Source organism: Trachemys scripta, chromosome 2, assembly GCF_013100865.1.
Source record: "Trachemys scripta elegans isolate TJP31775 chromosome 2, CAS_Tse_1.0, whole genome shotgun sequence".
In the NCBI taxonomy this organism is placed as follows: domain Eukaryota; kingdom Metazoa; phylum Chordata; order Testudines; family Emydidae; genus Trachemys; species Trachemys scripta.
In genome coordinates, this window is record NC_048299.1 from 151,304,364 (window position 1) to 151,332,166 (window position 27,803).

At 51.6% G+C, this 27,803-nt stretch overlaps 1 protein-coding gene across 4 annotated transcripts; it reads right to left on the reverse strand.

Annotated features, from left to right (window-relative positions):
• SLC39A14 (solute carrier family 39 member 14) lies at positions 1–26,492 on the reverse strand. 4 transcript variants are annotated; one of them, XM_034761888.1, is made up of 10 exons: positions 26,358–26,492; positions 16,263–16,356; positions 14,269–14,550; positions 13,385–13,571; positions 8,052–8,221; positions 6,311–6,433; positions 5,078–5,263; positions 4,685–4,892; positions 3,527–3,711; positions 1–2,915 (listed from the first exon to the last, which is right to left on the reverse strand). In XM_034761888.1, the coding sequence occupies exons 3-10, from the start codon at positions 14,533–14,535 to the stop codon at positions 2,769–2,771; spliced, it is 1,473 nt and encodes a 490-aa protein (XP_034617779.1). In that variant the 5' UTR covers positions 14,536–14,550; positions 16,263–16,356; positions 26,358–26,492; the 3' UTR covers positions 1–2,768. The 4 variants fall into 4 exon arrangements, with proteins under 4 accessions (XP_034617779.1, XP_034617780.1, XP_034617782.1 ...); XM_034761889.1 differs by lacking the exon at positions 26,358–26,492 and adding an exon at positions 25,088–25,422; XM_034761891.1 differs by lacking the exon at positions 26,358–26,492 and adding an exon at positions 20,758–21,368.
• Between the last annotated feature and the right edge of the window lie 1,311 nt (positions 26,493–27,803).

Below are 27,803 nucleotides of genomic sequence, written 5' to 3' on the forward strand. Positions count from 1 at the left end.
ATGGTGTAAACTAACTAGGATTTAGGTCTGGGCCATAAAAGGCAAGAATGGCGTGGGGCAAAGACCTTCTCCTGGCTGTGGAGGAAGACAGCACGCCAGCTACCTAAGATACAGGCAGTAAACATGAGATACTATTGACAAGGTTGTAGTCCTTTGCCCAAGTTAACAGAGCTGCTCTGAAACTGTTTTTAAAATAGGATAGCCCAGTAGGCTATTATGGATAATTGGTCATGCGAACAAAAGTCTGTATTGCACAGGTACTACAGGATTCTACGCTGTTCAACATGTTTACAAGGACACTCAGTGCTATGAATGAGACAGGGACTATGGTTGCTGCCATATGTAAATGACACCCAGCTGTATCTCTCCATTAGGGCCAATCGTGCTAGTGCAATGGAACAGATGACTGACAGCTACAGCAGACTGGGGTTTGATGTCCAGTCTTTACTGAGCAAGTTAAAGTTAAGCATTAGAAGGCAGTCAAAGCAAGTCATGATCCTGCTGGAGGCGCTGTGCCTGCCAGTTGTTGTCCCAGGTGGTTTTGGTTATGAGATCTATTCCTTTAGAGTTACTCCTATCTCAGCTTGCCCTCATTGAAGGGAAGCAGGCAGAGGGCCTGGGTGTAGCTGCCTAGCTCACATTTACCAAAGAGGGGCCTAAATCCTTGAGGTGTGGGGTGTGAAAGCATTGGATATGATAAGCAAACAGGCTTTTCACCTTTCTTCTGAAGGGAGTGCAGGGGGAAACCATCAGGAATCGCTTCTGCTCAGCCTCTGCCATGAGGACAGCATAACAAGGCAACACAACTTTGTGCGTCAACCAACAAGTTACAAGACAAGGGACTGGACAACAACTATTCCTTTACGCACCAGGCAGCCAATCAGGCAGACGGAATGATCACAAGAGACAGAGTGGCAGCAACAAACTCGACACCCCTCACAGAAATAATAAGAATCATCATCATCCCTAGCTCTTATCTCGTGTTTTTCATCAGTAGATCTCACAGCACTTTACCATGGAGGTCAGCATCATTATCCCCATTTTTCAGATGGGGAAACTGAGGCACAGAAAGGGGGGAGAGGGGGAGTGACTAGCCCAAGGTCACCCAACACGCTAGTAGCAGAGGCAGGAACTTCTGTTAGTCAGCAGCCATAAATTCACAATCATGGGAGGCAGAGTCTGGAACCTCATTCCCTGCCCAAGCTGAAGGGACCAAACATTAACAGTAAGTTTGTTCACCTAGTGAATCGGAGGAAAGCTAGCCCAGAAGCAGCGCTCTGAAATGCCTTTAACTCCCTTCCCAACTCTTACTGCTACCCAGAGCTGGGTTCCAGTTCCACAGCCTGTGTTCCTGGGACCCTGTGCCCTGAAGAAACGTACAGTATTTTTAAAAAACCTTTAAACTCAGCAGTGTCAGTGTTTAAAACCAGATGTCCAATTCCAAGTGAACCTGGTCACAGTGTAAGGATCGCTCTCGCAGGAAGGCCTGAGAAACTGGCACCAGGACTTGTGTTCCACACCGCCCTGGTCTGACTGCAGCTGCCATGTTCTTCCCTTGCAACGGTGAGATCCTGCAGCAGCTGCGCTTCACGGCTCCGCTCCCTCTGCTCTCAAAGTGTCCCGAGTTAGGATGGAGGGATCTAAGCACTTTTCCTCTTTGTGGAGGGACTCCTGCAAGGGGCAGCGGTGTTTGGCTGTTCTACCTCCTGGAAGCCACCCAGAAGTGTCCATTACAGTAATTCTGACCACCAGATGCAACTGTATAGTTCATTAAACCCCTACAGGAGCAGCATAACTCCCCCCCTTCCCCCTCCCGAAGCCAGTCTGACCGCATGTCAAACACTTCTCCTGCCCTGGTATCTTCAGTGCTGCCCATGCAGCCAGTGGGAAGAGACCAGAGCAGCAACAGCTGTGACTAGGAGAGCAGGGAAACCAAGGCTGCCTGCCCAGTTCAGTATCCACTACCTGTGCCAGGAAAGGATCGTTCCAGCACAGCAGCAGGATACGTTCTTGCTCATCCCTCTCCCTGTGCAACCTTCCCAGACCTCTTCATCTCGCTTTCACACTTCGCCCCTTTCCTCCAGCCCAGCGCACACTGCAGAGACGCTGGCAAGTGAAGCTTTTGGAGGAAAGAGAGCCACTCTCGACTCCATATTTAGGTCCAAAAGGCAGGCATGCTCCCCATGCTAAAGAGAAACACTGGCTACCTGCACAACCAGAGCATTGGAGGCTACAGGTAATGCATGTAAATACTGGGGCTGTCCTGGGACCCACGGCTGTTCCTATGCCTCACATTTCCATTGCCCGTGGAGGGATGGAGTACGAGGGATGAACTAGTACAAGCCTCAAGCACAGCGTCTGCCTTGGTAAAGTGGCCTCCCGTCCAGCGCTGACACCACATCCATCCCCCATCCGCAGCCACTCGAAGAGGAAGGGAAGAAGTAATGTCCATGGTTGGAGCTCTCCGAAGGGGGCGATGCAGCCAGAGAGTCCATTCTCCTGATCCTCTCACATGTCCTTCCTAGGAGTCCCTTTGATGCAAGGAGAGTAGAGGAAGGGACGCTACACTGGATACAGGTCCTTGGGTCACTATAGATCTAGGGCCAGGAGCTTCATCAGCGCCCCTGAAATAAACGATACAAAGTCTATGGGATAGTTTTAAAAAAAAATGCCTTTTCTGTAGTGCTTTTGCAACGCTGATGTCTCATACAGGTGCCGTCAGTCCGTGTGCTTGCGGGTGGGAAAGCCCAATCAAACCAGGCCGGTCCCTACCCTATCTGGATCTGGCCTGAGAACATGGTGAGCAGCAGCATGATAATGAATCCGGTCAGCAGCCCTGCGTTCTGGATAGCGAAGGCAATCAAGGCACTGCCGTTCCGCTCGTCCTCCTGGCTCACTTCATTCATCTCTGGGAACTGAGAAAAGAATTGGAAGGTTTCAGTCATGGAAATTCTCCACCCTCCAGGCTCCCTGCGAATTGGCACCTGCAGATCCCAGTGCTGTATCCCCCAGATCTCTTATTAGGCATTAATTTATATAGAGCTGTTCACAATCAAGGCCAAGTGTTCTTGATCTGACCCCGTCCAACCCTGCTAGGCTAAGATCTGATAAATTTACAGCTCAAAGTGGTCTGGCTATAGGCTAGTTACACACCCTCCATTTGGTGGGCACAAGGGAATAACCATCCTTCTGTACGCGATATTGTCACCATTCTCCCCTCCGTACCCAGGGTTGCAGATACTCCTGACTTACACAGGCCAGTCAATACCCCGCCTCAAAAATCACCCAGAGGCCTCACTGTGAAAAGCCGGGCGGGAATCCTGGTGTACCGCACATGATGTTGCCGTTAGGCAAGTCCTCTTAGTTCCCAGAGCTCTGCATCCTCGAAGCTTTGCAGTGCAACAATAATCCTGACCCTGGCTCATCAGTGCTCATTGGGCACTGGTCACTGCAGGAAAAACAACAACCCTGCAATGCTCTCATCCCCTAGTCGGCAGCCCTCCATTACTCTTGGTTTGGGATTTACCATATCAGCCAATGCAATGTAGAGGAACATCCCACCAGCCAGAGCAAAGATCCAGTTGGCAGAGAAGTGGCTGCCGGCCAGGATCCCAAAGGCCAGTCCTAGGTAACAGCAGCAGGCCGAGATGAAGTTGAAGAAGAGCGCCTGCTGGATTGTCATTCCGGCATTTAGCAGGATGACGAAGTCACCTGCAAAAGGGAGGAAAATGTAAGGGGAGGAGGAGACAGACAGCTACACATGACCATCTGTGGGATGGACGCATCAGCAAACTCCTGTCCAAATGCAGCATCCCACTGGAGAACAGCACTCAGCAATTAGGTCCCCTACTCACTGAGGTACTTAAGCACGTGCATAACTCGAGGCATGTGAGTAGCCCCACTGAAGTCAAAGTCAATGGGTCTCTTCAAATGCGTCAATGCTCAACCCTCTTGCTGAATCAAGGCCTTACATAAAAATTAACAACAACAATGCCTTGCTCTTATAGAGCATCTTCATCCATAGACCTCAAAGTGCTTTAAAGAGTAGGGTATCATTATCCTGATTTACACCTGGGGAAACAGAAGTAAAGAGAGGGGAAGTGACTGGTCTAAGGTCACATAGTGAGCTGGAAGTAAAGACAGGAATAGAACCCAGGTCCTCCTAAGCCTCAGAGCAGTGCCCTATCCACCGCACTACACTGCTTAAGAAGCCATCTTATGTCAAGCCCCATCAAGGCAGTTAACTGCAAGAACAAGGTCACCCTCGCACAAAGGAACCAAAACTTTGCTACACTGACAGACTCGCCGATTCACCAGGTGCCCAAGGTCTACATCTACTTCCACGTATAACTCTCGATATTCAAACACAAAACAGATGTTTTACCAGCTGTCTCACAATCTACATTTAACCAAAAACTCCCCTGGTTTTCAGAACAGATTACACAATGGGATTCAGCAGCTTTCCTCCCCTGGTTTCACATACCACCCTCCACCACATGCACACACTTCTCTTGCATTGACTGAGAAGTTGGTACATTTTGTTGACGGTTGAAAGAAAATGGTGAAATAGGTTCAAGTTAAACAAGTGCTTTCACTCTTTCCTTAAGGACTTAAGCACATGCTTAAATACTTGGCTGGCTGGGGACCAAACGCAGTTAGGGTGCCCAGCTGAAGAGCCACATACCCAGCTCGTGGGGGAACTCCTCGCAGAGGATGGCCACGGAGGTGCTGATCCCTTGGAAGACAGACACGGTGAAGGAGGCACCGATGGCCAGGCCGTCGATGAAGTTGTGGAGCCCGTCACTCAGGGTGATCATCCAGGCCAGCGTGCCAATGTCAGAGTATCGCACCCCCTTCAGCCAGTAGCACGCACTTTGGGAAGCCTGCAGGTCCTGCAAGGGAGCACCCAAAGTCACATGTGAACCCCACTGGCTGGGTCACCAACCCACACCATACTGCGGACAACTCCATTTATCTTACTGCGCTGCCCAGTGTCATGCCCATCTCTGCAGACTAAGCCAACGCCTCCAATCAACAGCTGTAACTGGTAACAACCCCAGGGAAGAGAAGCACTAACCTGGACAGACAGAGAGCCCACAATGATCTTCTCATCCACAGATGGGTTCTTGCACTCTAGCTCACTGGTTCTGTGAGGGATCATGTGATCCATGTCCCCATTCTGCAGTTTTTCAGTGACCCCTTCCTCCTGGTCCTTCTTGGAGGGGAGGGTCTCAGGGCTGTAGTGGCTGTGCCCATGATGGTGCTGGAAGGATACAGAGATTTACAGGCTTTAGCCACATGCAGCATGGATGCATGCAGTCACTTGTACATTTCCGGCTCAAACGCCTGGGGCATGCTGATTATTTTAGCTTGCCCACAAGCTAGAACAGGAAACCTCGCAGAGACAGCGATGCTGAAGCTGACTAAAACCACTAGGAAACTAGTCTCTTTGGTTATTAAAACCCAACATTGTGATTGTACATTTTCATAGCATCTTTCATCCCAGAGCACTTCCACCTCTGCTAACCGACTATACAAACTACACACACACGCACAAGTCACTACAGCTACTTCTGGGATGGCATGTGACAGCTTTTGGGGTGGATCAGGAGAAGGAAGAAACATACAGCATCATGCCCAACTGTCTCTTACTTCCCCCTTTTTTGTCAAAAATATCACCCTCCCCTAAATGTAAAAAGGGAACCATTGTTTGTTATACAAAGATCTGAGCCAGGGGTGGCCAACCTGTGACTCCGGAGCCACATACAGCTCTTCAGAAGTTAATATGTGGCTCCTTGTATACGGACCGGCTCTGGGGCTGGAGCTACAGGCGCCAACTTTCCAGTGTGCTGGGAGATGCTCATTGCTCAACCCCTGGCTCTGCCACAGGCCCTGCCCCCACTCCACCCCTTCCTGCCCCTTCCCAAGCCTGCCATGCCCTCGCTCCTTCCCCCTAAGCCTCCTGCACGCCACGAAACAGCTGATTGGGAGGTGCGGGGAGGTGCTGATCGGCAGGGCTGCTGGTGGGCGGGAGGCGCTGGGAGCTGCTGGGGGGCTGCTGAATTAGTACTGTGGCTCTTTGGCAATGTACATTGGTAAATTCTGGCTCCTTTTCAGGCTCAGGTTGGCCACCCAGGATCTAAGCTTTTCTCTTCACACAGTATTTAAGAGTCAGTAAAGCAGGCAGCCTTTCCAGAGTGCACCTGTTTGAAAACTGCATCCGAGTAAGCCCACTGGGAAGCACCTTTCTGGCAGCAATACCATCTGGGAATGCCTAACCCGCTCCCCCATGGGACTAGCTCAACCTCACCTGATCTTTCTGCTTGAGAAGCATCTTCAGGATTTTCTCTGTGAAGAAGAACAAGTAAAAGCCCCCAAAGACCACTGCAGATTTGGAGACATAATGATCCTCCTTAGGGTTGAATCCAAAGGCCTGAAGACAAGGGGCAACAGAGAAAGGTTTGAGAACCATGAACTCCAGCAGCATCCCTTGTCTCCCCTACCCTTGTCTCTAGGAGCTCTCAGTACAGGGACAACAGAACAGCACTTCAGTTAGTCTTTTCTCCCCCAATGAATGCTTCAGGGAAAGGCTTAACACACCTAATTGTGCAATACTACTGCATGCTAGAAGGGAATGTCTTCCTGACCCCAGATGTAATCAGCTCATGCCCTGATGCATGAGAACTGTTAGCCCATCTCATTTTTATCTCAGACACAGTGCCACTGCAGATCCTACTCACATTAATCTAAAGTATCTAATACCTCTATAAATCTCACTCAGCTACTCATCTTGATATCCTGTGGCTGTGAGTTCCACAGGTTAATTATAAAATGCCTTTGCTTTAAATCTATTGGTTTTTAAATTCACTGTCCCTCCTCTCACAAGTCAGGTGTGAATATAAACACAGGCAGGTGGGCCAATCAAATCTCTTGTATTAGCAAGCCCACTCCCAGAAAACATCTTTAGCTGACATCTCCTCTTGAGCACAGAATCAGGAGAAGCAACTGCACCAACAATCACTTATCAGGCACCTGAGTAGGGGTTTTCTGGACAGTAACACTCCACCTTTCTCAGCTTATTCATTTTTTGTGTGCATAGGTGGTGTTTTCAGCAAGTTCTGGCACATGGGCTTGGGGACCCTTTTATCTCAAAACCCAGACTGTCTAAACCACTTCTCACAATGAACTCACCAGTGAGACTATAGCCTGGAGTGTGTGCACTCTCGACCAGCACGAACACTGAGCCTTATATAAGGGACGCGAGTGGCACCAACAGGCAGCTAAGATTCCCCTCAACATGGAGTCTTCTTTCCACCCCATCTGCTCTCTACCATAAAAGTGACCCAGTCAAGCCTGGCTTTGTTCACACATCAAAGCCACTTTCTTTATATGGCCTGAGAATGGCTAAGGCCTGGTCTACACTTAAAAGTTAGGTTGCCATAGCTCAGGTGTGAGGAGAAAAACAACAACCTACAGTTATGCTGACCCCACGGTGGACGTAGGTAGGCCGATGGACAAATGCTTTTTTTTTTTTTTTTTTTTTAAAACACAGCAACTATAGCTCAGGGAGATGGTCTTCCTACAGTAATGGAAAAACCCCTTCTCTTGGTGCAGCCTGCTTCTAAGATATGGGGTTATGCCAGCATAGCTATGGAGTCTCCGTAGTGTGGACGTACCCTAAGGCTTTGAGGTCCTCTGAGCAGTGCTAGATTATGGCCAGACACCTCATCCTGGCAGGTAAGTAAATACCATCAGGGCCATTGGGCACACAGGCACTGAAAGATGAGGTGAAAGTGACTTGTCCATGGTCACACAGTCAATGGCAATGCAGCTAGGAGCTTAACAAAGTCATGCAGCAGAATTTAGCCTTGCTGATGGGCCTTAAATATTTCCAGCACCAGACACAGACACAGACCAGGTTTGACCATATCTTTGTCTCCCTGCAACAGTCACTCATGTTTCTCGTTAAGTTCCACCGGCTTCTCCTCAAACCAGCAGACAGACAGACAGACGACACACACACACGACAGGCCCAAAGGCCCTCACCATACCTCGGGGATGAGCTGGAAGAGGGCATTGGAGTAGAGAGTTCCAATCGCCAGAGCTATGAAGTAGAGGAGCAGCCGCTTGTAAAAGGTCTTCTTCATGAAGGGCACTACGCTGGCTCCCACCAGGGAGCAGAGGGAGATGACGGTCACGCAGAGGAAACCGTAACCCCAGACTGCAGCGTGCGTGCCAACCCCACCCCAGTTACACCACAGAGGGCAGGAGAGTCCAGGGAAATCAACACAGGACAGCAAAGAAGTGAATCCACACCAGAGAGAGAGAGAGGGGGGAAGGGAGGAGAAAAGGGGACATTCATTAGTGATTTCATATCAATCTGGAATTGGTTCAGGGAGGCCAGAAGCAAACCTGGTACGAGATGGCTCTGGAACTCTGACATGCCGGCCCCCTTGGGGAGGGCAGGATCGCGGCTGTAACGTTACAGGGAATGTGAATCAGCGGAGCTGGCCCTGCAGCCCACACTGCAGGATGCAGCTGCTGTGACTAACTGCATCACAGACTGATGAGAGGATGGATTCTCTCCTTGGGGAAGCAGGGGTTTGGGTGAAGGAATGAAATTCCTCATCCTAACAAGGCTCTTACTTTACAATAAACACTCCAAGAATGGAGGTTAGCTTGTGGACGGTGGATGTGAAGTGTATTTTGAAGAGAGAAATAAAATCAGGGTTCCATTCCCAAAACAGATTCACTTTCCCGGTGACCTTGTCAGGCTCCCAGTGGGCACATGCCATTCCCAAGGGCATAAGGCCCCTTTAAGGGGAGGGGGGGGGGAGAAGAGTGTCAGAGTTCCAGCATCCTATGGAGCACTTCAGTTTTACAGCCAGCATCTCATACACTCCACCCTCATTGCACAGCAGAGCCTATTCACCCTGTGCATGCCTAGTGCACTCATCACTGGAGTATCTGGGCACCAGACAACATCAGAGAGGCCAAGCACTCTGCCTGGGCTGTACGAGGCCCTTCCAGCCTAAGGGATTAACCTGTGTTTACGTTCCATGCCGTGGAAGTTCTCCTGCAACGTGCATCCCATGGGGGTGGAGTGTACGCCATCATTTTAGTTCCCATCAGATCAGGAAACAAGGCATTTTGTTTGGTTTTTAAGAGAAAAAAATACAATAAAGTTACAGTTCTGGAGCTGAAAAATACCTCCCCAAGTCCCACAAACAAGGGGCTCCATCAGACTCTGGTTTAGAGATGTGGTAACAGCCCTTGCCAGCATGGGATATGCAGGAATACTGGGAGTTAGGCTGAGACCACCAAGCCTGGGAGACCCAACATGAAACGTACTAGCTTTGTTTTAGCTTGCAAGGGGCCGAGAGAAACAAGCACCAAACCTGCTGTTCCCAATTCCCTCTGCTTGCCAGCAGGCGGCTGACTGAAACAGCCAAGAGATCCTGCACTCTGGAGCACTGGCAAGGAAGGGTAATTAACGATTAGATACCCTGTCTTCTTCAGGGCAGTACAATGCACACACACATGCTGAATGCAAAGCAGCCCTGGGATCACGGTGGGAGGAGGACTCCAGTGAAAAGCTGAGATTTTATTTTAATTCCATGACTTCTAGGCTGAAAGTTTGAGGATCTGAATGGATTTGAAGTCCCTAAGCACCTAGACCCTGCTCAGAAAATCCTGCTGCCAGAAAGCAGGATGCTGGAGGAATGTGTGTGTTTCCAACACCTGATTGTAAAGCACATGGGAATATTTATTTAGCTCCAGAATTGTGCAATTAAAACAAAAATTAGTTTGTAATGTATCTGACAAACCCATCAGGGCACCAGGAAACCTCACTTTGCATCGATCTTCCCAGGGGCTCTGCCGCCTTTAATCAGCAAGACCGGGAGCCAGGAGAAAGCTGGGATCCCCGGCAGGAGGGGTTTCTTCAATTCCTTCTGTGCATTTTTACCCTCTGTTCCTTCCTTCCTTCCACACACCCTTCTTATGAGTCCCAGGAATGCCCCTACACCAGACTCTGCCCATTAGACCAACGCTGACGCAGCACAGCTGCTGCCAACCCAGCACAGGAGTGCCCTGTCCTCTTAAAGCTCCCAGACACTGCCTGATGTACTTGCATATACTTGGTCTATGCTTAGTGCCACTCATCACAGGCAGGCTTTGGGAAGTCTCCCCTTTGGCAACTAAATGCTAACAGGAACACAAAGAGCAAGAGATCTTTATTACTACAATCTGTTACACGAGAAGAGATCTCACTGGAGCTAGGACCACCCATATTTCCAACCACTACAACCGGGAGGAGGAGAGAGGCTGTGTGACCACCCAGCAGGAGTCACATGGGGGAGGGAGCTATCTTCTCCCTCCCTCCAGACTTAGGATCCCTGCCAGCTGCACTGCAACTACAGGATACTGCTGTTCTCAGAGAGGCTGCAGGCAACCCCACAGGAAGGAGGGGAGGAAGCAAGCTAGGATGGCACAGGGCTCCCCATTCTGCCTGAACACCAAACGTTAACCCTGAAGAGACCATGCAATGTTTCCTGGTGCTCAGAGGAGCAGGAAGGACCTGGAAAGCCACTGGCAGGAAGCCAGCATGGAAGAGAAGTTTCCCTTGGCCTTGGCGATGGAGAAATGTTTGGCAGGGGCTGGGCTGTAAAGGCCAGTGGGAGAGTCAGCCCCTTGAGAGACAGAGAGAAGGGCAGGGTGTGTTCTACTGCACCTCTGGGATCATCTGGAAGAGCGCATTAGAGAACAGCGTCCCGATGGAGAGCGCGATGAAATAAGTGAGGACCCATCGGAAAAAGGCCTTGTTGGTGCAGGGCACGATGAAGACTCCAAGGAGGGAGGCCAGGTTAATCAGTGACACACTGAGAAAGCCAAAGCCCCACACTGCGGAACAAGAAGAAATGAGGGCTGGATTACCAAGGCTCTTTGGGGGTGGGGAGGGGCAGACGCCAGCAGCTCTGGATACAGCTGGGCAGGGAAGGCCAGGAGAGTCAGGCCTCACTGAGGAGGGGGCCTTGTTGTGACTGAGAATCACTCCCATCCGCTGTGCTACTTGGGATACTTTAACGGTGGGACAGTTACAGGACAGGGAGAGGGTGTGGAAATAAACCTGGTTAATGCGTCTCCATGTCTCTGAATTACTTTAAAGGGCACTGGGAGTAATTATGCTCCAGGCTATGTGCTCAGTTGTAGCCCATTAACAGGCTGGAAAAAGTGAGCCAGAGCCAGGAACGCCTGTGAGCCGGGGGGAGAATCGCAGGCATCAGAGATGGTCTAACAAGGAGTTCCTGAGACAATAATTGTGTGTTCCAATAGGGGGCGCTATCGTTCCAGAGGCCTGGGCCACTTTTGATTGTTACAGGTCCCCTGGCACTTTTGGAAAGTTAACCTAGGACTCTATTTTGATAAGCTCCTTTGGGGCAGTGTTTGCACAGCGCCTAGCACAACGGGGTTCATGGCTGGGCTCTGAGGCACTACCACAATACAAACCACCAGCACCCTGGCATCCGTGGGAAATTCTAATCTGAGCAACTGCATGCTGCTTCCCTGAACCCTCCCATAACTGCCGCGTGATGGATGGCGTGCTATTCTTTACAGTCTGTCCCACAGCGCTGCTGTGTGGCTACCGAGACAGCTGCCGGGGTCCACTCAGAGGTGGCAGTGGTTTCAGGGGTGTGCAAAATGCAATTCATGTAAACAGCTTGTAATGTGCTTTGGATGAAAGGGGCTATAGAAATCCCTGTTATTTATTAACCTGCAACCAGATCCGCTAGTGAAAGATAAAAAACAGGCCCTGCTGAGCTGAATTAACTTGGAACAAGTGTGAGAGAGAATGTGAGTGAGTGTGTGTGGCTGGGGTAGCAGGCACAAACACAGGTAATCAATCACTACTTTCTCACTGATAGACAGCACTGCCTCTGCTATAACTACGGAGCAAGAGAGCACTGACTGCTCTGGGAACTAAAGTCACATATCCCCCAGCAAATTCTCCACTGTGCATTGTCTATGGTCCAATTACTGCTCTCTCTCTGCCCTGCAGTGCCATTGGTAGGGAAGGCGAGGGCGGATTCAACAGGCTGCAAACATTAGTGCCTCTGCGTTTTCCATGGAATCTGCAAGAAAATTACACTGGGGAAAAGCCATCAATATTCCAAGCTACCCCTGGAAAGTTCACTTTCCACGGTTGTCACAAGAGAAATGTCTCTCCCCGCCGACCATGAAAAGTCTTTGCAATGATCTAAGGAAAGAGAAAATCCAGCCTTGCATACGCAGGTGTGGAGGGGTGATTTTACTGGAGTCCCTCTGCTTCCAAACAACTGCCCCAAAGCCATCACTAAGAGGACAGGCTTAATAGCTGTACAGTGCATTCTGACAGCATCTTTCATCCCAAAGCACTGCAATCTCAGACAAGCCCCCTGGGAGGCAGGTAAGGATTGCCACACAGATTAAAGATGGGAAAACGGAGATGTGGGGACATTTGACGTGACTTTCTGTAACGTAACACTGGGGGATGGCGACTCAGACCACCCTTCCCCTGCACTCTGCCATCTAGCATTAATTGGGCTAGCACCTAACAAGCAGCCCCATCACGACTGTCAGCCCGATTCCACATTCAACTCAGAAAGCAACTTCAAAGGGCTACCTGTTGGAAAGCTGTGGTTTAATGTAAAATAAGACCCCCGCTGCCTAGGATCTCTGTCCCCACAACTCCCCTGTGTAACAAAGGGCCTATCTATATGGGGAATTAGTTCACACTGGGCTGACACGCAGTAGCTGGTGCGTGGCACGTAAGTTGCACTAACAGCATGCACGTGGGACAGCGGTGCAGTTTCAATTCACATTGTGCACATACGGCGGGCATGGTGCACGCTAAGCCTGTGGCATTCCAGGTGGGTATCCCATGCTCCTTTGCATCGCCAAGTGCATTCTGGGATTTTTCTCGCTGCACATTGTGGGATGTATAGCAAAGCTAGTGGAATTCTGGGACTTGGGAGTCAAACTCCCAAAAATCCCATGATTCCATTCCCTCCATCCCATGCTTCCTCTCTTTCTGGGCAGGCTAGTGCCATTTTCTAATTGCTGTCAGCCAAAGACAGAGCTCTGGATGCACTGCACAGCCCCAGTGCGTCGCTCCTGCTGCAGGTCTGAGGCCATGGCTTGCCCTGGCAGGCTGGGAAGGAGAAGGGTTATGAACAGGCGCTATTACATTAAGCCCAGAACATGCCCCATTTCTGCAGTGAGGGCTAGAAAAAGTATCTATGCCCTGCACTCGAGAGAGGCGCTTGGAAAGCTCACACTTCAGCAATGCCTTTAAAGCTAAAGCAGGTCCTGGTCCCCTCTCTGTGCCCACTGGCTATCCATTCACCTTCTGCCGAGCTGGGCTTCCCCTCCTCCGTCTGCTCGTTCTCCTCATTCTCTAGGTTCTCTGCCGTGCACGCCCGAGACTCCAGCTGCTGCAGGATGGTCGGGCAGAACTCCTGGAATTTGCTCGGGCCAACATGTGACCCTTCGCTCAGGTTGTGGGTGGCGAAGAGCTCGGAGGAGCTGAAGCACTGGCATGGGGAAAAAGAGACCTTGAGCATCCCATGACTGTGCTCTGCTGTCCGGCTTGGTAACATGGGCATCCCCGGAGGGCTCCTTGATTGCATCCTCTCCCTCCTCCCAACACCTTCCCCTCCTGGCACAATGCACACACAGCAGCCGCTCATTGGACTCGGGCCTATCCCATTGCATGTGAGGCCCTAGCTCCCTCTGCAGGTCTAATGGTCCCACAAACCACCTAGCTGCAGGGGCTGTTTTTCTCCCCCTTCCCTGAGAATTCTCTCCACTCAAGAGGCAATATCCCGTCTCCCACCATCACAGCAGTTCTGCTTGGCCTGTAATGGATTCCTCCACCCACAAGGGCCAGGATTTCCCTCCCACACACCTTTTGCCCAACTTAACCAGCTGGCTCCCTGGGAGCCGAACACTGAACACAATGTACAGCAGCTGGGGCAGCAAGGGGAGCAAGCCAATATAGCAGGGGAAGCAACTGTCTCCAGAGTGGAGCTCAAGAAGATTCCCTGCATGGGTGACCCAGGGCCCACGTGAGCCCAAGGAGTATCCCTGCAGAGAACACGGCCCATCTGATCATCCATTCCAGACAAGCTTAGCCAGTGGCCTGGTGACCCCACACTGTTTATGAGGGGGCAGCCGCTCAGGCTGTCCCTCCTGGGGCACTGCAGAGGGGAACACAGGAATTCACATTACCCGGGAGAGGTTCCTGCGCTGCGGCTCCGATCGGGAGATGTTCTCATGCCCCACCCCCACGTCGAGGCGATTCAGCAGGGCCTTGAGCTGCTGCAGGGTCAGCACGTCGCTCTCGCCGTACCGGTGCAGGAGATCCTGCAGGAAGGAAGCTGCAGTGACGGCGGGCTGCGGCGAGGCGTCCGTGCCAGCCTGCGCCTGGCAGGAGATGCCCAGGAGGCAGAGCAGCATCACCAGGAGGGGGCATCGGGGACTCAAACCCAGGATCATGGTGACCAGGCGATCCTGCAAAAGGAGACAGGCATTGTGGTTAACTTTAGTGTTCCCTGCAGACCTGAGCACTAAGGGAGTCACCCCAGACAGCTCCTTGCAACGGTCTCTGTGTCCAACACCAGCCACTGGCTGCTGGACTGAAAGGGCACAGACAGGCTAGGTGCTAAGGCCTGCAGCCAGCACCTCGTTGGGTAAGAACCACTCCAGTGAGCACGGCTGGCTGCACAGGGGCTGGAACTAGGGGTGCTGCTGCACCCCCTGGCTTGAAGTGGTTTCCATTCTATACAGCACCCCCACTATACAAATTGTTCCAGCACCTCGGCCTGGCTGGGTTAGGCCCCATCCTTCCAGCTTTCCTATCCTTTATTCGACTTCCCCACACAAGATAACGTGCACCCAGCGGTGAGGATGACACAGGCCTTCCTACGCCCTGTGAAGGTATGGCAGTGTGCCCTGCAGGGGGCAGCAGATTCCCTTTGCAGCTGAACATCACTGAACCCCATGCCACCTGCAGGCGTCCAGCTGTTAGTGTGACAGCCACGCTGCCAGGCACTCCCTCACCTGCACAGGGACAGTGATTCAGTGTGGAACAGAATTCCAACACTTGCCATGGTTAGTAGCGAAAGCACCGATCCCTCTAGCAGAGGAAAGGTACCTGGAGTCTTCCCCCCTGGTCTGTACCCAGATCAGGACTCCAGGTCCATGGCAGCTCTACTAAATACCAGAGATTGCACCATGTAGGTATTTCACAGGGAGAAACAGGCAGACACTGCCAGGAAAGGAGCTCTGCCACGTGGCCCGTTCCCGAAGGGTCACAGCCGCAAGGCCTGCCAGGAAAGGCTCTGCTTGCTGAACTGCGGCATGTGAGGAGCTGGAGCGGAAGGGGAGAGAGAGGCTGCAGGGCTGCTGTCGAGTGACTCCAGGAAGGTCAAGTCATATCAACATTTTTTAAGGGAGAAAACCAACATCCATGCAGATGGGCAGGAACGTTAATGGAGGGGTCTGGCACGCCATGAGGTCAGATGAGGGGGTGGCAGCACACGCAAGCCCCGGGGGACACAGTGCTTCTCACAACAGCCGGGAGCTCCAGGAGCCGGGAATGGGGGCGATGTGCATTTCAGGTTGCGGATCAGACTTGAGAGGTAATTTCCAAACTCTCAGGCAACGGTGCCACTAGCCACCACTTCAGTCTCCACTGGCCACTGTGCTGGGTTTGTGCCTAGCAGCTTCTCAACTGCTCATGCAGCCACACAGTGCTCCCTGGCTGGCAGCCCTCTCCCCGGGACGGTGATATCCAGCACATACAGAAACATTCACCCCCATGACACGAGGCGGTCAGGATTACTGCCAACATCTGGCCTATGGGGAAACTGAGACAGAGAGAGCCATGACTTGCCCCAAGCCACAGAAGGACTCTCCGTCAGACGCGGGAATTGTCCTTGGGAGGCCAGACAGTGCTGCCTCACTGAAGGGATTCAGAGGTGGAAGGGGACTGTCCATCTCTCCAGCCAAGCAGCACGGACTGAGCCCTGAGTGGCAGACAGGGCCACACTGCCTCACTCACTCCCCTCCCCCCACCGTGACAGCAGACCTCGAGAGGCACGGTGTCAGGAATGAATGGAGAAGCCCCAGAGCATCCGCTGCCAGAACCACACAGGTATTCCCCTGCTTTGGAGAACCCCCGCCATGCTCACAGCAGCGTTCCCCCGACGCAGGGCACTCACCTTAGTCAGGCCCAGAAACACGCTGGAGTAACCTGGAACAGGCGCCGGCAAGCAGGGCACGCCGAACGCTCACGGGCAACGGAGCTCACAGTCCCTGGAAGGGGGAGAGGCAGTGTAAAGGGAGGATGGAGTTTGCAGCGGGAGAACCATAGCGTTTCATGCTGCTCTCCTGCTGCCACAACACTCTGCCCAGGGGACGGGACAGTGAGCCAGGAGCTACCAAGGGGCAAAGGGTTTTGTCTACATGCATGGCTAAGGCTGCCTGCTGAAAGGAGTTCGTCCCAGACCCATCACACAGCTCTGTGCTTCTGCAACGCATGGGATGGGCCAGGTGCAGGCTGTTTCCCCCACCTCTTATCTTCTCGCGCCAGAGCACCGAGGCCGTCAGGCTCTCAGCACACCAGGCCAGCAGAGCCACTGCAGTAATGCAGCAGAGCGTTTCAGGAGACGCTCATGTCTACAGGGCCCTGGGGGAGACAGCCCACGAAACACACCTCCTCCAAGACTGCAGAGCTCTCCGGAGCACAGCCCGCATGCCAGCAGCCACCACTGCCCTGGTGCAAACATCGCCCCAGTCCCCGCAGTGCCTGGAGGCTGAACACGGCAGCCTTGACCTAGCAGCCGGATCAGAGGTTTGGGAAACTTCCTGTGAAGGGGCCAGGCCAAGGAATTGGCAGCTGGCTGCGGCTTCCTTTGGACACCGAGCGCCAGAAGGCCCCCTCCACACAGACCCACAGAGGGTGCAGGGGAAGAATTTGTACCCGCCTACTGCCCCCAAGAATTTATACCCCCCTCTGCGTAGATGGACGGGCACCACAGCCAGGATGTTAGCTGAGTGCAGCGTTCCAGGCCTGAAAGCTGCACCATGCCTGGTTTTATTCACCCCCTCTTTCCTCTGTATCTTCTAAGTTACAACCACTGCTCAAAGCCTTCAGTGATGATGGCTTTAGACCTGGGCCCCTATGACCACACCCCTCCCCATATGGTCAGTTACCCTGATGGCCTATCCAGGGCCTAGAGTGACCCCAGTGCAGGCTTTGCACACTCAAGACAAGGCCCCTGCTCCACAGGCTTCCAGCCTAACTCACACAAATCTCAGACCCACATTCAGACAGGAGGCACGCAGACGATAGCACAGCGATCAGCAGTGCAACTTTGTGGAAACCTGGGTGCTGGGCTGTAGCGAGTCATTCTGAGCTGTCTGGGAGCCCAGGAGAAGCATGCAGCAGCTTGAGTGCCTCAGCAATAAGAGGTGTCCATAATGTTATATTTTAACCATGCTGCTAATTATAAGTTGAACCATATCCCAGTGTCCTCTTCCCCAGGCGGAGGCGTATATGTATTTTTCTTTTATATAAAAGATTATCTGGCAAGGGCCAGGTAAATATATCAATAAAACTGTACAGCGCTACAATACTGGGCAGCACCAGCTCTGCCGCACAATATGTCCTGAGGCACAAAGAGGGCGGCCTACATAAGAACACAGGAATTGCCAGGCTGGATCAGACCTGTGCTCCCATCTAGCCTGGCATCCTGTCTCTGGAACTGGCTAGTACCAGCTGATTCAGAGGATGATGCAAGAACCTTGTAGAAGGTAGTTATGGAATTATCTGCCATCAGAGGATGTTTCCTCCTGACCCCTCATACCTTGAGACAAGCTGAAGCCCTGAAGCATGAGGGTTGAAATCCCAATCCTTCCAGGCTCTTATTAAAAAAATACCATTATAAATATTACTGACCAATACCAGTGTCCTTTAACTGCCAGGACAGTCACCAGACCATGCACAGGAGCTGATCTAGGACTTCTCCTACCTAGTTTAATAAACAGACTTACAGAATGCCTTACTGTAGGTAATGTTTCATGTGTCCAGTGAAGTCACCACAGTGTGTTGGGTGAAACAGTGGCCCAGTTAAATGGCAGTGGCAGCACTGTCTTCAGTGGGGCCAGAATTTCACCCGCTGTGCTCTGCATGGCAAATCTCTCCAAGGTAAAGCCACCTGGCACCCATGGGAAGGCTTCAGGTGGCTACTCCAGCTATTTCTGTGCAGCTGGTTCATGGCCAGCTGGAGTCAGGAAAACATTCCTCCCCCCATTCCCCAGCATGGCAACAGGAGGCGCATTATGGCATCCAGCACAGAACAGATAATTAAGCCTCCATATAAATCCACAAGGCTGAGAAATGGAAGACACTTGCACAGACGGGGCTTCTTGCTGCAGTCCAGGAACGAGGCTACGGCTTGCAATTCCGATAAGCACTGCAGAGTTGGACTGTTTCCATGGGAGGGGAAAGTTGTGTCTCTGGGACACAGGAACATTGACACATTGTGCTGCTGAGACCTTATCAGGGAAAAAACCTTGGGTGCCAGGGAATGTTGACTATCTCTCCAGGAAGGTCATCTGCACACTTCAGTATGGTTTACGTTCTTTGCTTAGGCCTTGCCAGATTTCTCCCCAGATCTCAGGCCATACGCTGCTGAAGCAGACTTTGGTACAGGAGTAGCAGCACATCCCCAGCTGGTGCCCAGTATTTTAGCAAGTGGGGTATCTTAGCCATTAAGCCTGAGGAAAAGCTGCTTTGAGTCCCTGCTGTGGGCATAGTTATTTTCAGGACTCTGGGCTTCAATAAACTACAACTGCCCAAGAGAAGGATGGTGAAGTGGACAAGACTGGGACTCCCAAGATCTATGTTCAATTCCCAGCTCTGGCACAGATGTCCTGTGTGACCCTGGGAAAGTCACTTAGCCTCTCTGTTCATCAATTCCTCATTTGTAAAACAGGGATAACACCACTCCCCTGCCACACACAGGTGTGGTGAGAATAACTGCATTAAAGATTGACACACTCCGATACTTTGACACAGAGATTACTGCAAGGCGTAAGGGTGTGTAATTCACTATGGGGCCTTGGAGGTGGTTTGTATTCAACCCAGGCTGGCAGGGACTCAAAGTCACTCCCTCCTGGCAGCTGTTTAGTACTCTCTGTGAAATGAGTCTGGGGGGGGGGGGGGGGGGGGGAGATCAGAGAGGCCAGGATGGAATAGGCCAGGGGGACTGATCTCCCTTCCCCTCCCCTAGTGGTGGCTGCTCCTGCTGTGGGTGGGATGCAGGTGCAACATGCCCTATGCCTGAAGGGTGTCACACCAGCATTGCATTGACTTAAGACACTGACGTTTGTTGCTCTGCTCACACACACCTACCTATCTATGACCTAGAGGGGAATGCGGTCTGTGCTCCCGTTCACTAGGCCCACAGCCATATTCAAAACAAACCTTTGCTGATGTGTTACAGACTTTGATCTCCTCTAGAAGTTGATCTAAGGTGTTTTTGGACCCTACCCAAGCAAATGTTCTGAAAATAAAAGTTTGGCTCATTGGCCGGAGCCATATTTGGACTGGCAAGGCCTCTCCTGACTGGTCTGCTCTGCAAGGAGCGGTTCTCCCAGCCCCTCACATTGACTGGGGCTGGGTGGGAGAAGCAGAGGTTCTGTTGTTGCCAAGTCAAAGCTACTCAAAGCAAACCAAACTCAGGCGCCCAATGGTGTTGTTATGCCACATCCACTGTTTTCTTATTAAAAAGGGATCGACATTCTCACAGTCTCAAGAGCTTACTGCAACTTTGAAATCTTTGTTTTTTAAAAAGCACCAGGAATTCCTTCAGAGAGAATTGGCCGGGGAGGTTTTAGCAAGAGCTTAGGGGGGATGATTTGCCGATTTAACCCCTCCCCTCCCAAATCCGGAGAAAGGCAATGCATCAGGAAGCAGTGCAGCGCAGATTTCAGGACGTGCCAGGGACACAAACACTTCCACCAATCCCCCTCAAGACTGCAGGACCCACCCCTTGCTCCCACCCTGTCTCAGAGCTCCTTGCTGTTTTAAAGGACTGGGGACAAAGCCTGGTAAAGGTCTGCAGCACACAGACAGGAGATTGAGGTTAAAAGGTACAGCCCAGACGGACCACATACTCACCCTTGGGAAGATGGAGTGTGACATAGCTGCTACCCCTATGTCTTTTTAGATGGGCTTGGCAGCTAGGTGAGAAGGGAAGAATAGCCTCAGGTTTCTTGTCTCCCCCCTTCCCAGCACTCAGTTTACCAGCTATTTCCATCCCCCCAATCCATACTAAGCCAGTCACCATAGAACACAGAAATTGTCAGAGCAGATCACATCAATGGTCCAAATGCACAGTGCTATAATGACAAGAGTGTAAAACCCTGCAATAACCTGCCCATAGGAATTTTCTTCTTGATCACCAGCAGTTAGTGGCTGGCTGGTACCCAGAGGCGTGAAGACTTTTACCCCTTACACATTTCTATCCTAGCTACTGTAACTGCAGATGATATCCTCATTTACAGGGATGTCTAATCCTTAAACACTTCCTCTCTGAGCTGCCCAGAATGACACCCAGGTTTGTTTCCCTGAATGGTGACTGTTGGTGAGAACCCCCCCCCCCCCACATCAACATGTAGGAGTAATTCAAGTTGTTGCTTCCAGCATACCTGCAGTGAATTTCATTTGATACCATGTTAGGTCCCTCTGAAGCTCCTCATAATCCTTTAGTTCTAACTAACCCGCGAATGTTTGTCTCCACTGCAAATGCAGCCACCTCTCTGTCCAACCCTCTTTTCCAGATAAAATATATTTAAACAGCTCCGGGTCAAATATACACCCTATTAACCACCTCCTGCCTTGCTTAAAACTGACAACCTAAGTCATCTGCTCAGTAAATACAGTAAGTGCATTATACTGACTGCAGAAGAAATTTTTAACTAACACCACTCACACAAAAAAACCTTCCCAGAAGTCTGAGCTGCTGGAATTCATGGAAACTATGAGAATGTCACTAAGATCACACCACTCCCAAGTTTCTCTCTGCCAGCTCTGTATCCTGAGGTGCAGGAGTGGAACAAGAATGACTATTCAATTCAGTAAAAGTTACAGCACTGCTCTCACATATGTCAGAGCTTTAGAGTTTAAAAAGATGCCTGCTAAGCAATGCATGTGGCTTGGGTCCTGTCTTCAGTGCTAACGGTGGTGTGTTTTTTACCTTAGGATGATTAGTATGTGTGGGCTATCCCAAGGTAAAAACACAACACACATCAAGCACAAACAGTCAGGAAACCCCACCCCCCCCCACCCACAGCTGACCTCTGGAAAAAATTACCTCGCAGTAAAACTAAAAGTGCCTGGTCTTCTTTGTGAAAGAACATACCCCATAACCACTGCAGAGTTGAGCACAACAATGCAAGAGCAGCCAGAGAGAGAGATCTGTCATAGTACATTATGAGGGTTTACATGGGGCTACAATGGCAAAAGAGGATTGGTGACAGGATTCAGTCTCACTCTGAAGTTGGCAGTTCAAAACCAGACCATGCTGTTAGTGTTCAAAACTCATTCCCCTGACACCTGTTCAGTGGCAGACCCGGAAAGAGCTGGTGGACTGGTGTCAGTTCCACAAGTCACTGCCACGCCCCTGCTGGCAATCTTGGAAGAGACCAAGGATGGAATGGGCCATGGGGAGCAAGCTCCTCACTTCCCTAAAGGAAGTTCCCCCTGAGTGAAGCTGAAACGCATTGGCAGGGGATGATGAGCCGCATGTTGTGCCTGCCCTGTGGATAGTTCACTTTCCAGGGATGGCAGCCAGCACATTTCACTAGCACTACAAGAATTACAAAGGGTTAGCTCTCCAGGAACTCAGTCTGAACCTCACTGGCACTGGGGAGCAGGGTGTTTTTTCTTCATTTTTTTTTTTTTTTTTAAGGTTCAGAAGCTTCTCCAGCTAGCAAAGGCATTCTCAGTTGATAGTATACTGGGCCCACAGATGGGATCGAATCACAAGGAGATTCCCCGTCACACCCTCATGGTGCCTCTTGTCCTTTGTCAGCATTTCCTAGATCATGACTACACAACATGTAGCACTCAGAATGTTGCAAACCCCCAGTCAGAAGAACCCCATGTTGCTTTGCAGCCATTTTTGCTGCACTGGGAGACTGCAGAAGTTTCTTCTAAGGGACCCTTTCAGACTGGCAACAGCAGGCCTGGCATCCCTGGTGCATGCAGGAAACGTGGTCCAGAGCATGCAGGAAAAGTGATGATACAACATGCAGGAAGAGTTCTATAGTGCAGATCCTGAGCGTCACTAGACATCTACTCCCATGCTGCCGAGTGAAAGGTTCTAAAGAAATGCATGGAGGATGTCTTTCAAGATTTATTTCCCTATGCTTGGAGGAATCAACCCCCACCTGTCCCCTATTCACTACTTCATTTTTTTGGAGCCACGAGTGTCATTTAGAGAAAAGACAGGACAGGATAGCGGGCCTCCCAGGAAGGAAAGGCGATGAAAGCCTGAGATCAGGGGAAGACTAACAGTACAGGGCAATAGCCTGGAAAGAAAAGAAGCCGCGAGTCTGGAGCATCCCCTTCTGAACAGAGGAGAGGGAGGAATTTCCAGTGCTCGCTGGAAACCGGAGCAGTCCAGCTGCCCACGTGCAATGGTTACAAGAGACACCTCACACAACTAGTGGAAAACCACCACCTCCCCGCCTCTCTCACACATTCAGAAATCCACAGCTAGACTGGCTGGCATCCTGCCTGTTCCATCTCATGTTAGAATTCTCCACCCCCACCAGAGATTGACCTCCTGAGGTATCCTCTGTTTGATTCAACACCCATTAGCCTCTCTGTCAGCCCACTGAGCCCTCTGACCAGGAACATTCTTGATACAGGTGTAAAGTCTGCTGGGTTTTCATTTGAAAGGAGATTTGCGGCGTTACTTTTAAACAGAGGGGGTGGCGGGCCTGAGTCCCAATCGGGTCAGATCTTGCCCCCAAGCACCTGTTGATGGCTCAGCCCCAACACTTGGGAAATGACACAGTCAAAAGCAGCAACGTTTGACCTACTTGGAATTGAAGAGAGCAATATTTCGTCCTTGTCTCCCTCCCCACCTTTGGCTCACTGCTCTCAAACCCCAGGATGTTTGAATGTCAGGAAGAAAAACAGTGAGTAGAGGACTCAAAATCAGGATCCTGTGAATTCGTCATTAACCCCATCTTACAGAGCAGGAAAACGACCTGCCCAAGGGAGACAGTGAGTCAGGAGCAGAGCTAGGGATAGACCCTAGTCCTTAAAGTGTATCTAATTCTTTGAACGTGCAATGGAAATGCGAAGTATTACACATTATTGTGATGCTTGAACACAAGCCTGGAAGTAACATGTTAATTTCAGCTAGAGGGAGAACCAATGTTTCCCAGGGCAAGAAGACACCCTGATGTGAGAAAGTTATTATTTTCAAGCATTTGTGTTATTTGTTCAAACATAGGCAAATTAGAAAGAGTTAAAAGCACATGGTGGTGTTACATCATGCTACCTTCCCCTTTCTGCTCACTAGTAAGGTGCTACCCATCAGCTTGCAATCCTCTGACAAAGATCCCGGGATGTCTCAGCATCGCCCCTCTTCATAACCCACCCAACCCACGCCACGTTCCAGAAACAGCCCCAAGACACTGGCTGTGTCAACATGAACGGCATTTGAAACCTCCAGCAGAGGGGACAGGAGAAGTCATTGCAGCTTTTACTGAAACAAGGTCAAAAGGGCACATTTTCCATATGCCTAACCACTCCCTTCATGCTTTAAGCTCAGACTTCTCCAGACTATTCAGCCCCTTCAACACTGATGTTTTTAACCCCCTTCTCCTCCCAGAGCGTGGATGGGAAACATCATTGCTGTAGTACCAGCGTTAGCATTCCCCTCTCCTCTCTCACTGCAGGCATGTTTCTCAACCCTCTAAAGCACATTCTCTCCCCACACTTTCGCTCACTGCAACCATAAAGTTGTGTGCAATACGCCACAATCTTACACCACATGCACAACAGGCCAACAGTGCAAGCAGAAACAACTCCACTGACATCACCAGAATTGTGCCTGCTCACACCAGTACTGCATATGGCCTTGTAATGGTATCCCCGTTACCACCTACTGGGAATAGGTGTGCCCATCTAAGTGGTTCTTGGCTGTCTAAATCTGGCCTACATGCCTTCTCTTTCAAAACGGACAGTCCTACATGGCCTGGGATAGTGCGTCTCAGTCTAGTTCCCCGTAGGCAAGTGTCCAGACAGCAAAAATCATTGCCACCAGGGGCAATAATTAACCCACTTGTTGGCAGTCTCCTTGCAGAAGGCAAGGACTGAATTGCATACCAGCTGCCCTTTGCCTTGCGTATTGCTTTGCATCTACGGATATCACAGCAATTCACAAACAAGGGAGGAGAGCAGGTTAAAAATCATGTTTAAAGAAAAAAAACCAAACAAACAAGAAGTCCACACTACTAGTAACACACCTGGTGATTAGAACTGATGGGCATTTGAAAGTGAAACTGACCTCACAGCATTTATGCTATTAGTCGGTCTTCTGCATTTCCCCCAGCTCAGCAAGAGATAAGGGAGTAGCCAGTTTCACTACTATTTCTAACCATTTTCCCCCTTCTCCAGCCTCAGCCCAATGCCACAAGGGCCAAGTGGCAAAGCAGGGAAAGTTGTGATAGGGAAATATTTAAACACAAAGGAAGGGTCTGAATGATTAAAACATTTCTACCAAGCATTTCTACCAAGCAGCAGATTCCACCCAGCAGCTCTCAATCCACCTATGAAGTAACCCTATCTCTTTCTGTGAGACACAGAGAGTAAGTGACTTGCACAAGCCCAAAGAGGGGGTCAATAGTAGGACCAGGAGAGAACCCAAGACTTCTGACCCTCCGCCTCCCTCCCAGAGCTGTGAGTAGCACATGTGCTCTATGTGAGGACTGCAGTCTTGGCCAACAATTGGAGAATCACCTGGAGCTAGGGTACCTTCTGGGATTTGTCAAAGAAGAAGAGAAGAGCAGCCCCTCCAGTGTAATATCTGGCTTCTATCAGCATCCAGTCCTCTGGGAGGAATTATTCCTGGCACCCATTAGGCATAAGTGCAGACTGTGAACAGCCCACCAGTTTCACTGCTCTCCCCAAGCGTGTCCCTGCCTGTCCTGCAGTGTCCCTTCAGGCAAATGAATGTCCACAAATTACCTCTGCTCCCTACATGCCCCTGCCCAGGCCTTGATATCAGCTGTTCTCCAAGCCCTCTGCCTCTCTTATCCCCTCTCAAAGATGCCACTACCTCTTCCACTCCCAAGGCCCAGCAGAGCCCCCTTCCCCACCCACAATAAAGTCTTTCTTTCCCCCCTCACCTGGCTTCTCTGCACTCCTTCTACCTACGCAGTGCCCTGCCATCTCCTTGGTGCTTAGCTCCCTGTTGTCATACCCCCAGATACCACTGATACTCCACAGCCAGGGCCCTCTCCGCTTGCCCCACAGGCAGACCACCCGCTTACTGCCACCCTGATACTGCCCAATTCCTAGTGCCCTCAGCACCTATCCTGGTGTCACTCCGGTGCCCCAGGGACCCAGAGCCAATGCCCATCACAGCAGCTCGGCACTAGCATCCCAACTCTGCTGTACCATCACACCCAGTTCACACATCCCCCCCCCCTCTGCCAACCCCCAGTTCTCCTAGAGCCTAGACCCTGCAAACTCACCCACAAGTCCTGCAGCCCTCACCTCCACTGCTGGCCAGGACCTGCGGATCCTCAGACACCCCCTACACAGCACCCCCATGTGCCCTGACTCTCCCCACCCAGCACCCCCTCTGCCCAGCAACCCCTGTCCCCCCACTCCCTCTGTCCAGCAACCCCTAGTGCCCTGACTCCCCCCATCCAGCACCCCGTGCCCCCCACCCCCTCTGCCCAGCAACCCCTAGTGCTCTGACTCCCCCCACCCAGCAACCCCTGACCCCCTACTCCGACCCCGTCTGCCCAGCACCCCCTCTGCCCAGCACTCCCTAGTGCCCTGACTCCCCCCACCCAGCACCCCCTCTGCCCAACACCCCCGATCTCTGCACCACCCTCTGCCCAGCACCCCACAGTGCCACGACCCCCTGTGCTCAGCACGCCTCCAGCACCTTGACCCCTAGCCACGCGGCCCTGACCTCACCGCCCGAGCTGCAGCCCCCGGGGCCACGGCGCCGAGCGCCGGCCGCCACCCGCAGTCCGGCCCCGATCCCGGCCCTCACCTGCCGGCGCGGCCCCGCGGCGCTGTGCGCTCGGCCCCGAGCCCGGCCCGTTCCCAGCTCCGCACGGGCCCGCGCAAGCTGCAAGGCACCGGCGGCGCATGCTACGTACCAGGGGGAGAGCCCAGCGGCTCCGCCTCCTGCACACAGCCATTCGCCACTGGCCCGCGTCGATTAGCATAGCCACGCCTCTGCTGGCTCCGCGACACGCCCATTCGGAAGCCAGGAGGACCACGTGGCGCGTGGCGCGTTCTCGTTTTGGGCCCAGTGACAGTGGTGGTGGAAGGGGGAGGGGAAAGTGCTGGGGTGAGGGGAGGTGGGGGAGCCCCTTGTTTTGTTCTGCGTTTATACAGCCCCTAGCACAGTGAGCGCCTGGTTCCTGCCTGGGGCTGCTAGGTGCTTCTGCAATACCCATAATAAATAAGGGGCAGGTCTAGGAGAGAACCTGTGCATTCCAAATACAATCTGCACTATTAAAACACATGTGACAACGGTGTGTGTGTGAGAGAGAGAAGGGGCTGTACTCTTTGCCTGTATCTACACTTGCACATCTGCCTATGCCTCTGCGTGTACCCCACTACACACTTACAAACCCCACGCCCAGCACCAGGAATGCAGGGCTCTGCAGTTTTCCCACGCAGCGTGAGTCGCTAACCTGATTGGAATCACAGGCTTAGGGTGGATGACAACATAATAACAGGGTGGATGACAAGAGCATAAATAATAAATGAATAAAAAATGACCCTTTGTCCTTCTCTAGCCCCTTCCTCATGGGGCCCTCACAGCTCTTTACAAACCCTCATGAATTCAGTTACAGCAAGGCAGCATCGTCCCCGATTTAGACAGAGAGAAAGTAAGGGATGAGACTGGCCCAAGGTCACACACAAGTCAAGGGCAGAGACAGGAAACAAGCGTCCGGGTTCCCAGAGTTGCACATTAACCAAAAGACCATCCACCTCCCCCCCTTGTAGGGTGACCAGATGTCCTGATTATATAGGGACAGTCCCAATTTTGGGGTCTTTTTCTTATATAGGCTCCTATTACCCCCCAACCCCTGTCCCAATTTATCACACTTGCTGTCTGGTCTCCCTACCCTCTGGGGGCCATGCTCAAGCATTGGCCTTTTCATTCCCATCTGCAACAATAACCGGCTTTTCTGTAGTGTTTTTCACCCACAGACCTGGAAGCACTTTACAAAGGAGGTCAGTATCATCCACCTTTTACAGATGGGGAAACAGAGGCAGCAAACTGATTTGCCCAAGGTCACCACGCAGGCCTGTGACAGAGCTGGGCATGGAATTCAGATCTCCTGAGTCCTGCTGTGAGGCTCTATCCTATGAGTCTAGCATTTCTTCCTCTTGACAGGTCTTTGGCATGACAGAACCAGCACTGATAGTTTTCAGAGTAGCAGCCCTGTTAGTCTGTATCCGCAAAAAGAACAGGAGTACT